Below are 12,313 nucleotides of genomic sequence, written 5' to 3'. Positions count from 1 at the left end.
CGTGACCTCCGAGTAACCTAGCTCATGATACCACTTCCATGTCGGGGCAGCCATGACTTTTGTGGTCACTTGGCGAGTGCCGGTCTGTGCATGTTTAATAGCATTTATATATACCCTGGCAGGTACATAGGCCTTTCCCTTCGGGAACATCTCTAGCGTTTTTCTAAAATGCCTCCTTACATCATTAAAAGCACAATTTGGGCCTTTAAAGGCATTTTTTTAATGCCTCGTAATTCTTACCGTAATGTAGTGTACCGAACGATCCATCCTCTAGATCAATATACGTCCGTGACCTCCGAGTAACCTAGCTCATGATACCACTTCCATGTCGGGGCAGCCATGACTTTTGTGGCCACTTGGCGAGTGCCGGTCTGTGCATGTTTAATAGCATTTATATATACCCTGGCAGGTGCAGTATTAAAGGCGTATTTCAGAATGCCCACAAAAATCATCAGAGGCCACCTCCAAAAACGCCATCAAAGATATGAGCATCGGAGGCATTTTCCAAAAGCGCCTACATAGGCCTTTCCCTTCGGGAACATCTCTAGCGTTTTTCTAAAGTGCCTCCTTACATCATTAAAGGCACAATTTGGGCCTTTAAAGGCATTTTTTTAATGCCTCGTAATTCTTACCGTGATGTAGTGTACCGAACGATCCATCCTCTAGATCAATATACGTCCGTGACCTCCGAGTAACCTAGCTCATGATACCACTTCCATGTCGGGGCAGCCATGACTTTTGTGGTCACTTGGCGAGTGCCGGTCTGTGCATGTTTAATAGCATTTATATATACCCTGGCAGGTACATAGGCCTTTCCCTTCGGAAACATCTCTAGCGTTTTTCTAAAGTGCCTCCTTACATCATTAAAGGCACAATTTGGGCCTTTCACTGGTAGAAAAAGGGCCTATAGTCCCGGTTCGTAAGGGCCTTTAGTCCCGGTTCAATCCAGAACCGGGACTAAAGGCTCTCCACGTGGCCGGTCCACCTTTAGTCCCGGTTGGTAACACCAACCGGTACTAAAGGAAATTTTCTGATTTTTTTTGAAATTTTTTTTGAAATTTTTTGAAATTTTTTTATTTTCAAATTTCTGAATTATTTTAACCTTTAATCTCTAATCACCCCTCATCACTGCTCAATTTAATCTCTAATCACCCCTCATCATTCCAAATCATCTCACTTCCTGAACGGTCACCCATCCTCTCACTACTCCAGCCTGAGCACGCTTAACTTCCGGGTTCTATTCTCCCTCGTTTCCAAGTCTACACTTATTGTTTTTCTGGCAATAGTAAGATGTCAATCCTATTAACCCTCAGGAATTTAGCTTGAGCATGAAGTCACATATTTCACTGTTTGAGTTTAAAACTATTGTTCTAAAAAACAATAATTTTTTAGTAACACTAATATTTCTTGAATAAGTAGTTTGACCATAGTTTGACCACAGTTTGACCATAGTTTGACCAGATTTGACCAAAATTCAAAAAAGGTGAAATAATTATTTAATAACACTAATATTCTTGAATAATTATTTAGTAACACTAATACTTCTTGAATAAGTAGTTTGACCGTAGTTTGACCAGATTTACTGAAAATTTAAAAAAACTGAAATTTGAGCATAACTTTTTTTCCTTTTGGAATTTGAGGATTCTAGAAATTTGCAAATAGGCCGTAGGCGGTCTCCATCGGATGTAACTTTTCTAGTAGATGATTTTTCATATAAAAAACTTTTTAATCCGAGTTCGTATGCAAAAGTTATGCCCATTTTACAAATTCCAGAGAGATTTTGCAAATAAAGTCAAAATTCACATTTGCAAATTTTCCTAACAACTAGACCACATATCACATGGAAACTTATTTTCTTTTATTTTTTTGACATTTCCATCATTTGCTTTTATTTTTTTTAAACCGAAAAGGCGATCCACCGGGGGGGGGGGTTATAGTTTGAAAATGGGACCTTTAGTACCGGTTCGTGGCACGAACCGGGACTAAAGGTCTCATCCCCATTAGTCCAGGTTCGTGCCTCAAACCGGGACTAAAGGTCTAATCTTTAGTCCCGGTTGGTGGCACGAACCGGGACCAATGGTTGTGGGCCAGGAGCGAGGCCCATTGGTCCCGGTTCATCCCACCAACCGGGACCAAAAGGTCTAAATGAACCGGGACTAATGCCTTAGCCGCACGAACTAGGACCAATGCTCACATTAGTCCCGGTTCTAGACTGAACCGGGACTAATGGGCTGAGCCGGCCTGGACCATAGCCCTGTTTTCTACTAGTGTTTAAAGGCATTTTTTTAATGCCTCGTAATTCTTACCGTGATGTAGTGTACCGAACGATCCATCCTCTAGATCAATATACGTCCGTGACCTCCGAGTAACCTATCTCATGATACCACTTCCATGTCGGGGCAGCCATGACTTTTGTGGTCACTTGGCGAGTGCCGGTCTGTGCATGTTTAATAGCATTTATATATACCCTGGCAGGTGCAGTATTAAAGGCGTATTTCAGAATGCCCACAAAAATCATCAGAGGCCACCTCCAAAAACGCCATCAAAGATATGAGCATCGGAGGCATTTTCCAAAAGCGCCTACATAGGCCTTTCCCTTCGGGAACATCTCTAGCGTTTTTCTAAAGTGCCTCCTTACATCATTAAAAGCACAATTTGGGCCTTTAAAGGTATTTTTTTAATGCCTCGTAATTCTTACCATGATGTAGTGTACCGAACGATCCATCCTCTAGATCAATATACGTCCGTGACCTCCGAGTAACCTAGCTCATGATACCACTTCCATGTCGGGGCAGCCATGACTTTTGTGGTCACTTGGCGAGTGCCGGTCTGTGCATGTTTAATAGCATTTATATATACCCTGGCAGGTGCAGTATTAAAGGCGTATTTCAGAATGCCCACAAAAATCATCAGAGCCCACCTCCAAAAACGCCATCAAAGATATGAGCATCGGAGGCATTTTCCAAAAGCGCCTACATAGGCCTTTCCCTTCGGGAACATCTCTAGCGTTTTTCTAAAGTGCCTCCTTACATCATTAAAGGCACAATTTGGGCCTTTAAAGGCATTTTTTTAATGCCTCGTAATTCTTACCGTGATGTAGTGTACCGAACGATCCATCCTCTAGATCAATATACGTCCCTGACCTCCGAGTAACCTAGCTCATGATACCACTTCCATGTCGGGGCAGCCATGACTTTTGTGGTCACTTGGCGAGTGCCGGTCTGTGCATGTTTAATAGCATTTATATATACCCTGGCAGGTGCAGTATTAAAGGCGTATTTCAGAATGCCCACAAAAATCATCAGAGGCCACCTCCAAAAACGCCATTAAAGATATGAGCATCGGAGGCATTTTCCAAAAGCGCCTACATAGGCCTTTCCCTTCGAGAACATCTCTAGCGTTTTTCTAAAGTGCCTCCTTACATCATTAAAGGCACAATTTGGACCTTTAAAGGCATTTTTTTAATGCCTCGTAATTCTTACCATAATGTAGTGTACCGAACGATCCATCCTCTAGATCAATATACGTCCGTGACCTCCGAGTAATCTAGCTCATGATACCACTTCCATGTCGGGGCAGCCATGACTTTTGTGGTCACTTGGCGAGTGCCGGTCTGTGCATGTTTAATAGCATTTATATATACCCTGGCAGGTGCAGTATTAAAGGCGTATTTCAGAATGCCCACAAAAATCATTAGAGGCCACCTCCAAAAACGCCATCAAAGATATGAGCATCGGAGGCATTTTCCAAAAGCGCCTACATAGGCCTTTCCCTTCGGGAACATCTCTAGCGTTTTTCTAAAGTGCCTCCTTACATCATTAAAGGCACAATTTGGGTCTTTAAAGGCATTTTTTTAATGCCTCGTAATTCTTACCATGATGTAGTGTACCGAACGATCCATCCTCTAGATCAATATACGTCCGTGACCTTCGAGTAACCTAGCTCATGATACCACTTCCATGTCGGGGCAGCCATGACTTTTGTGGTCACTTGGCGAGTGCCGGTCTGTGCATGTTTAATAGCATTTATATATACCCTGGCAGGTGCAGTATTAAAGGCGTATTTCAGAATGCCCACAAAAATCATCAGAGGCCACCTCCAAAAACGCCATCAAAGATATGAGCATCGGAGGCATTTTCCAAAAGCGCCTACATTGGCCTTTCCCTTCGGGAACATCTCTAGCGTTTTTCTAAAGTGCCTCCTTACATCATTAAAGGCACAATTTGGGCCTTTAAAGGCATTTTTTTAATGCCTCGTAATTCTTACCGTGATGTAGTGTACCGAACGATCCATCCTCTAGATCAATATACGTCCGTGACCTCCGAGTAACCTAGCTCATGATACCACTTCCATGTCGGGGTAGCCATGACTTTTGTGGTCACTTGGCGAGTGCCGGTCTGTGCATGTTTAATAGCATTTATATATACCCTGGCAGGTGCAGTATTAAAGGCGTATTTCAGAATGCCCACAAAAATTATCAGAGGCCACCTCCAAAAACGCCATCAAAGATATGAGCATCAGAGGCATTTTCCAAAAGCGCCTACATAGGTCTTTCCCTTCGGAAACATCTCTAGCGTTTTTCTAAAGTGCCTCCTTACATCATTAAAGGCACAATTTGGGCCTTTAAAGGCATTTTTTTAATGCCTCGTAATTCTTATCATGATGTAGTGTACCGAACGATCCATCCTCTAGATCAATATACGTCCATGACCTCCGAGTAACCTAGCTCATGATACCACTTCCATGTCGGGGCAGCCATGACTTTTGTGGTCACTTGGCGAGTGCCGGTCTGTGCATGTTTAATAGCATTAATCTCAGTAATGAATCTCTCTATTAATTCATGTGTACCTCTTAGACTCTGGAAGACAGCTTCATGAATTTCCTTGGGTCGCGCATGCCATATTACCCAGAGAGTAACCGGCAACCATATGAACTGGTTGTGTGGTACTGAGTCCAAAATAGTAAAGATCCAACGTTTTGCGTCCGGTTCCCTGGATTGGTGCATGGCGTGAACTATTTCTCCATCACTAAGCGCCTAGACACAACATGATGTTGTGCAGTCCATAAGCGAGTGGCGTCATGAGTCCATTCCGTAGAGGTCACAGTTACTGCAGGTTGCCATGTTACGGTTATGGAGAAGATCTGCTGAATGTATAGACTGTTGAGCAAGTCTTCGAAGGAATATATGATTTTTTTACGGAGCCTGAACTTTCCAGGGGCTAGTTCATGATCGCTGATTCGCCTGGGAATCTGACGGTCCTACATGTCCGTCTAGCCAAGCCTCTCTCCGGTGCTTTGTCAAGACTATCATTCGATATGCTGGCCTACGAAGAAGACGCCCTTTTGGTCGTATTACCATGACCAGAAGTCGTCAACCGCCTTGTTACAGAGTGGTATTGAGAGGATAGCCTATGCACCAATAGGTATAAATGTTTGTTGGATCAATTCCCTGTTCCAATCACCATTGTGTTGATGGATTAATTAAGTCACCGACCAGCTGTGGAGGATGATTGGCAATGCAGGTAAGAGCTCGCATATTGTAATCCCTAAGGATCCAATTGTCCCTCCATATGTTTTTGATCATAGATTTCTTTCCCCTCTAACCTTGCCTCCAGATTTGGGAAGGTGAATTACCTAGCTCGGCTTTCATAAAATCATTGTGAGGAAAATACTTTGCCGTGAGGATACATGCACTGAGAGAAGCTGGATCCTCCAGAATACGCCATGCTTGACGAGCTAGCAGAGCAAGGTTAAAAAGTTCGACATCACTGAAACCCAACACTCCCAGAAATTTTGGCTTTGTCATTTGTGGGAGTAGGCCGGCATCAGTGAAGTAGGTCGACGGCCTGCGCCCACGAGACGCATCAGTGAAGTAGGCCGGCCAAACAGGCAACAAGCGTTCAAATGTGGGCTTTCCCGTCAAGCATGGCCACTGGCGTACCGGCCCGCCCAGACCATCATTTCGAGAAGAAGCCGCAGGCCCGAGCGGAAGAAAAGGCGCCATATGTCGAGCAGCGAAAGCCCGCCGGCCCGCCGCCACATATCTTGCGTTGCCTTGCCGCGCCGGCCGGCCGTGCGGCCACGACACGACCCCGTCCAGGTCAAAACCCCAGCCAGAGGCAACAGCTCCTCCACACGTCGCGCACCATACGTAGTAGTCGCGCGCGCGCCTCGCATCGAAGCGAGCAAGCGCAAACGACGCGCCCATGGCGACGACCACGATGCTGCCGCGCGCCGCGGACCCGCTGTGGGCGCAGGCCGCCGAGCTGGAGCGGCAGTTCGAGGGCTACAAGCGCCGCCTCGCCGAGCGGAGGGACGGCGCCGCAGCCGCCGTCGCGTCCGCATCCGACCGCCGCCGTCACCCCGACGACAGCGGCGACGGCGATGGCGCGGAGGAGAAGGAGGAGGCGGAGGTGGGGAGGGGGAGGAGGTACGAGGCGTACGTGCGGCGGCGGGACGAGAAGCTGCGCCAGGGCTGGCTCGCGCGCATGGAGCGCAAGGAGGCCGAGATGAAGGCCCTCTGGGCGCGCCTCGACGGCGGCCGCCACCGGCCCGGCGACGGCCTCGCCGCCGCCGCCAGCCCGGCCAGAGAGGTAACGAATCATGTAACCCAACGCTTGTGTTGATCCTCTTCTCTCTTTTGCCGGTTGGTGTTCCCGAAAGTTAAAAAAAACTGATCACCTTTCCCGTTCGAAGGATTAAAAACCGATGCTCGAGCTCAAATTTCTCTCGCGCCGTCAATGTCGCTTCTCACTTTCGCCGGCGTCCGAGTAAGAAACGTTCAAAAACCCATTGCTTTTGCCTCCGAAACGACTAAGCCGACAAAAGTAGCCAGTGTTCTTGGATCCTTTTGCTCGGCGTCGACGACATTCCGGCGGACGCAGCAAGTTTCACGTTCGTTCCTTGTCGATCGTGCCGATCCTTGTGTTCGTGGGACACCCTTTTTGTGCCTTTCTTGTGATTCCTTAATTAAGATAGGCTTAGTTGAGCTATCGTGTCAGTGGTGCAGTCCTTCGGTCGGGTGAGAGACGTCGCACGCATGTCTTGGTATCCATTGGCCTTTCTGGTCCGAGGTTGCTGTACGCTTGTCACCAAGCCACGGGCACGGCACACGGGTTTTGCATCACGGGTGGATGATACGTATTCTTGAACTAATTACTTACTGGCCAAATTAAAAGTAAAATCTTGGAAAAGGTGCACGTCTCACTTAACCAACAACCGGGATATATTTCTTGATTCAGGAAATCTATATTATGAGCCAAGAGGCATCACAATGGGATTTTGGCTATCTATATAAAGAACGTGCAAGCATACATGTACGAATCCTACATATCATTTGCAAAGATCAGCCCATTAATTGTTTTTTCAAACATTTTAAATATTTTGTCACACAGACATTCGATCCGATCTGGCTTTACCCGTGGGTTCATCACGACGAGGAATTCAAAACAAGACCCCATCTTGACATGTTTTGATGCTTTTTTTTTGTCGCCACAAAGTCGCAAGAGTATATATCGTCACAATTGCCATCTTAACAATGAAGAGTTGCCATGATGATTGTTTGAGTAATGCTAGACCTCCGGGGGATTACTTACGGTTTAATGGAATAATTAATGAGAGAACGATGTTATGCATAGCCAGGGAGTACGGAGTTAGCATTCTTTTAAATTTTTGGTTAACAACAAATAAGAAACAAAAAATTTGGTTAACCGCTAATTCAGTTCGGTGTTCAGTTTACACCGACTATAGCCAAGCTTCCTGCCTATTCTACGTAACAAGGCGAGGTGGTACAAAATAGTACTTCCCCCGTTTCTTTTTAGTCGTATACACGGTTTGGTCAAAGTCAAACTTTGTTAACTTTGACTAAGTTTCTAGAAAAATATATCGAGATTCACAATATGAAATTAATATTGTTAGCTGCATCATGAAATTAATTTTCATACCATATAGATTTAGTTTTGTAGATGTTAATATTTTTTCATATAAAGTTGGTCAAATTTTACATAGTTTGACTTTGACCAAATCTTATATGTAAACTAAAAAGAAACGGAGAGAGTAAACCCCGTATGTATATACGGACTCACTACAACGACCATCACTATGCACTTTGGGCCTTGCGTGCAGGTGGGCAGGTCGACCCACGGGAGTTGCTTGCATGCTAGACGCCCTGGAGCAGAACTATTTCATCATAGCGTGGTTGGGCGCGGGACAAGCTCATTCGGGCTGTTCTTTCACGTGCTTTTGACTTAACGTAAACTCAGTTTATTTCCGGTTAACAAGTGGTAAAACCGAACCGACAAATATAAGCTTGGTTAGCACACTTAGAAACCAAATTCTCCTTTGACTGCATAAAGAAAAGGGTGTGTCTAGGACACATCTAGATGTGCTCTAGTTATTGCACATCTAAGTGAGTGAATCAAGTATAAAGAGAAAAAGAAAAAAAAGAAAAAAAATATTCATACGAATCTTAATGTAAGATCAATGACATATGACTTAGATGTGCAATACTTATGGCACATCTAGATGTGCTTTAGCAAAACTGTAAAGAAAATATATGGTGTTTCCGTTTTGAAATCGGTTCTGTCTTTGGTTTTTACGCCCACCCCTAATTCTCCTCTGACTGCATAAAAAAAGGTAACATGAAGCAGGTCTTTTAGTGCGTATAAGGACTTTCAGTGATTTTACAATCTGACTAATAATCTGACAAGTAAGTAAGTGATAGTAATTTGACAAGCACCAACCCCAAAAATGTTGTCGAAACATGCTAGGTGTTATTTGATATGGTTATCTTAACTGGCTGCCCTTTGTAGAATTTCATGGGAATTTGATAGTTCTAGCCAATTTTCATCAGGCAGCTTTTGAATTATGTGGTTGAGTAGAGTGGCCATCCTTGCCTTTGCTTGTCGTACTGTACCTCTCTCGGAAAGTTTTCATTTTCGGTAATCAAAAACTTGAGAGGCCTATAAATATTGCATGTGTAGGTGTCCATGCCTTTGCTTTTGAATTATGTAATCAAAAATTAAGAAACCAAGGAGGGGCATGAAGAAGATGCGGCGTAGCTAACCCTTGCTCCAGGAGAGCTAATGGCCATGGCCATTACTCCCTCCATCTAGTGTCAAAAAACCATCTTATATTATGGGATGGAGGGAGTAAGTACTAATGCAATCCTTGGTGGGAATAGCTGCCATGGCCATATGACGGAGCTCCAGCTCGAGTTAGAGAGCTCAATATTCCAGCCAATTTTAACAAGGGGAGTATGTTGCAAACACATAAGCGAAATATTGTATGTGGAGGTTCTCTATTAGGTTTAAACTTTAAATTCATTGGAGGTTACTTTCACCAATTAGTTTTGATGCTCATGACTGGCACTTCCTCCGTACTTGACAATAAGGTCTATAATATTTGTATGAAGCCAAACGATGCAAACTTTGACCAAGTTTGCAGCAAAAGTTACCAATAACCATAATACCAAATTAGTACCATTAAGTACATAATAAATTATAGTTTTATATTATAGTAATACTATTCATCACCTCTGGTGCAGAATAAGTTATTCTTCGCCTAGGTAATCTTATGATCGTTTCATAAATAAATTACATTTGAAATACAAATGGTTACATTCTTATTGATTCACTATGTAAGATTTGACATAAGAAAACAAAAATATAGGTCATAAGAACAGAAAAATGGCATTTTATGTACATTTTAAACTATGTTTTTACGTTCGTAATTTTACATAATATAAAATATTTTACGGCGATTATATATTTTCTTACGTTCTCTTTTTACGTCTGAAATAAAACAAAAATTACGGAACATCAAATTACGGTGCATTCATTTAAAAACGGTGGGGGGTTGAAGAATAACTATTGCTCACACAGGGTGACGAATAGTCAATCTGTTTCGTATTATGTCCATTTAGTTTGTAATTGTTCATAGTTCTTTTTTTATATAAATTTTGCTTCATTTGACTTCAGACTAAATTTACACACCCTCTAGTAGTACTAGTTTTCTACTAGATTGTCCATATTGTATTTTCTTGTCTAATTCTCTCATTTCGTGCAGCAAAAGCCCCGGAGCATCGAGAAGCCAGCCTCCCCTGCCACGCCAAAATGCATCCCTGCCATGAAGCTCCCACGTCTCAGGAGCGCCACGGCGTCCCCGTCACCGGTGGCCCCCAGCCCGAGGCTACCCTCCAGCCGGCGAGCGTCACACCCGGAGCCACCCACCACGCCCCGGAAGGAGAATAGGATGCCGCCGCCGTCCACCGCCGGGACGCCGAGGCCGCTCAAGACGCTGTCGCGGACCAGGAGCTCGCTCAAGGACACCAGCAAGGAGGAGCGCGGCAGCGTCTCCTCCTCGTCCTCATCCTCCGTAAGGGGGGAGAGCCCGCGGCCGCCGCGCTTCCAGCCCCCGCGGTCCAGCTACGACGGCGGCGCGGGTGGTGTGAAGGTGAAGCAGGCCTCGGCTCCGGCGCCGAGAAGCGACGCCGATGCCGCCATCGCCGCGGCGCGGAGCCGGTTCCACGAGCAGGTCGTCCTCGCCGAGATCAAGACGGCCGCCGCCGTTTCTCCCGGGCCGCTCCGCATCAGGAGATCGGGCAACGGCGTCGCGCGCGCCTCGTCGCCGTCGGTGGCCCTTGGCCGCGGACAGGTCGATTTCTTGAGCAGACTAGGAAACAGCGACCGCAACGACGTTCAAACCTCCGAACACTCAGACGCCGAAGCGAAGAAGAACAATTACAACAAGGCGGAAAGCAATGGCGACGGCGAGGTCGCACGATCTGCTGACAAGCTTGGCGACGCGGAGATCACCGGCGACTCCGACACCGAGCCGAGCTACGTGTACGTCAAGAGAGAGCACGAAGAGGTTGGCGAAGAGGAGGCCGCTGAGGTCTTCCAGGACACCATGGCATCACCACCATCATCGGAGACCATGGCATCATCGCCATCATCAGAGACCATGGCAGCAGCATCTGACGCGACTGGCACGAGCGTCAAGGAGAGCTCCGGGTCGCTGTACTCGAACGTGCAGTCGTCGTTCTCCCATGGATCGGAGCTCGACGCCTCGGCCGCCGGCTCTTCCGGCGGAGCTCTGTCCACCGAGGAGGTGCTGGAGGCGGACGCGGCGATGCTGAGGATGAAACGGGAGGAGGCGGATGAGGTGGAGGAGGCCGAGCATCAGAGCATAGTGTTCCTGCCGAGCACCTGCTGCGCCTCGAGGAGCGACGCCGTCCCAGTCGCCGGGATGCCGCAGTCGCCGATGGACGCCGTGGCGGGGCTCAAGAGGTTCCTCACCTTCGGCAAGAAGAACGGCAACGGTGCTGAAGGTTCCGCCGCCGCCGCCGTCGTCATCGAGCGCGGGACGCCTCCAGCAGCTGACGGCGGCGCGAGCCAAGGACCGGCGTCAGGTGATCCGATCAACAAGCCGAGAGCGTGCTGGTCGGATGCTGCCTCCGACGATCTTGACAGCAGCTATGTCGTCTCTCCCCACGGTAATTCCTGGGCGCTTTATGCATATTGTCTACCTCCGACGTGTTCGCCATTTTTCTGATCACCAAGACGCGGCGTGCGCATGCAGTTCGGTCATTGCAGAGCTTCGTGCCGCTGTCTCCTGCAAGGTCTCAGCTCAAGGAGACGGCTCTGCCTGCAAAATCCCCAAGAGGTTCCGCTGATACAAACCTGGCACACATCTTGATCTTAGCATGGCCACGGCTTGTTTCTTTCGCCGTTTCACTTATGCTCTGTTTTACTTTGTCGTTGCAGTACCTCGATCGTTCTTCTCGTTCAAAAACAGAGGGAACTGATGCCGGGAATTACTGGCAAAGCTGTTGCTCGTGCATTCTACTCCCTTCGTAAAGAAATATAAGAGCGTTTAGATCACTACTACAAAGAAAGTATTTATTTTTAGGCTCTTATATTATTGATTTCTCTCGACATTTTAATTTTCTGGCGAATGACTTTGTGAGTTAACAATATTGACCTTACATAATGTGTAATACTACCCCTGTTTGTAAACACGTGTCTGTTTTAAAAGTACAGTCGGCTTTTCTAACTCTTGATTTCTGATATATTTCTAATTTTATTAAGATTGGCCAGGATGAATATGAGCCATCCATCCGTCATTATCAACACCGTTTGTTCTAATCTGAAAAAGAAGAAAGTTTGGTACTCCAGCTGAAGTTTTACAAGTACCATCTCCGGCTATTAAGTAGTACTTCCATTCTAAGGGCAAAATCATAATCACGAGATTATGCAACTAACTCGACTGTGATTAAACAATAATGACCAACCGCTACTTTCATGTCATCAAC

General features: G+C 46.1%; 1 protein-coding gene across 1 annotated transcript; it reads left to right on the top strand.

Annotated features, from left to right (window-relative positions):
• The first annotated feature begins 6,150 nt into the window (after positions 1–6,150).
• Positions 6,151–12,035, top strand: LOC125522271 (serine/arginine repetitive matrix protein 1-like). Its single transcript, XM_048687347.1, has 4 exons — positions 6,151–6,593; positions 10,066–11,494; positions 11,581–11,664; positions 11,766–12,035. Exons 1-4 carry the CDS (start codon positions 6,207–6,209, stop codon positions 11,804–11,806), a joined length of 1,941 nt encoding a protein of 646 aa, XP_048543304.1. The 5' UTR covers positions 6,151–6,206; the 3' UTR covers positions 11,807–12,035.
• The last annotated feature ends 278 nt before the right edge of the window (positions 12,036–12,313 follow it).

Source organism: Triticum urartu, chromosome 7 (genome assembly GCF_003073215.2).
Source record: "Triticum urartu cultivar G1812 chromosome 7, Tu2.1, whole genome shotgun sequence".
In the NCBI taxonomy this organism is placed as follows: Eukaryota; Viridiplantae; Streptophyta; class Magnoliopsida; order Poales; family Poaceae; genus Triticum; species Triticum urartu.
Note: the sequence above shows the minus strand (reverse complement) of the source record. Positions and strands in the feature narration are given on the sequence as shown.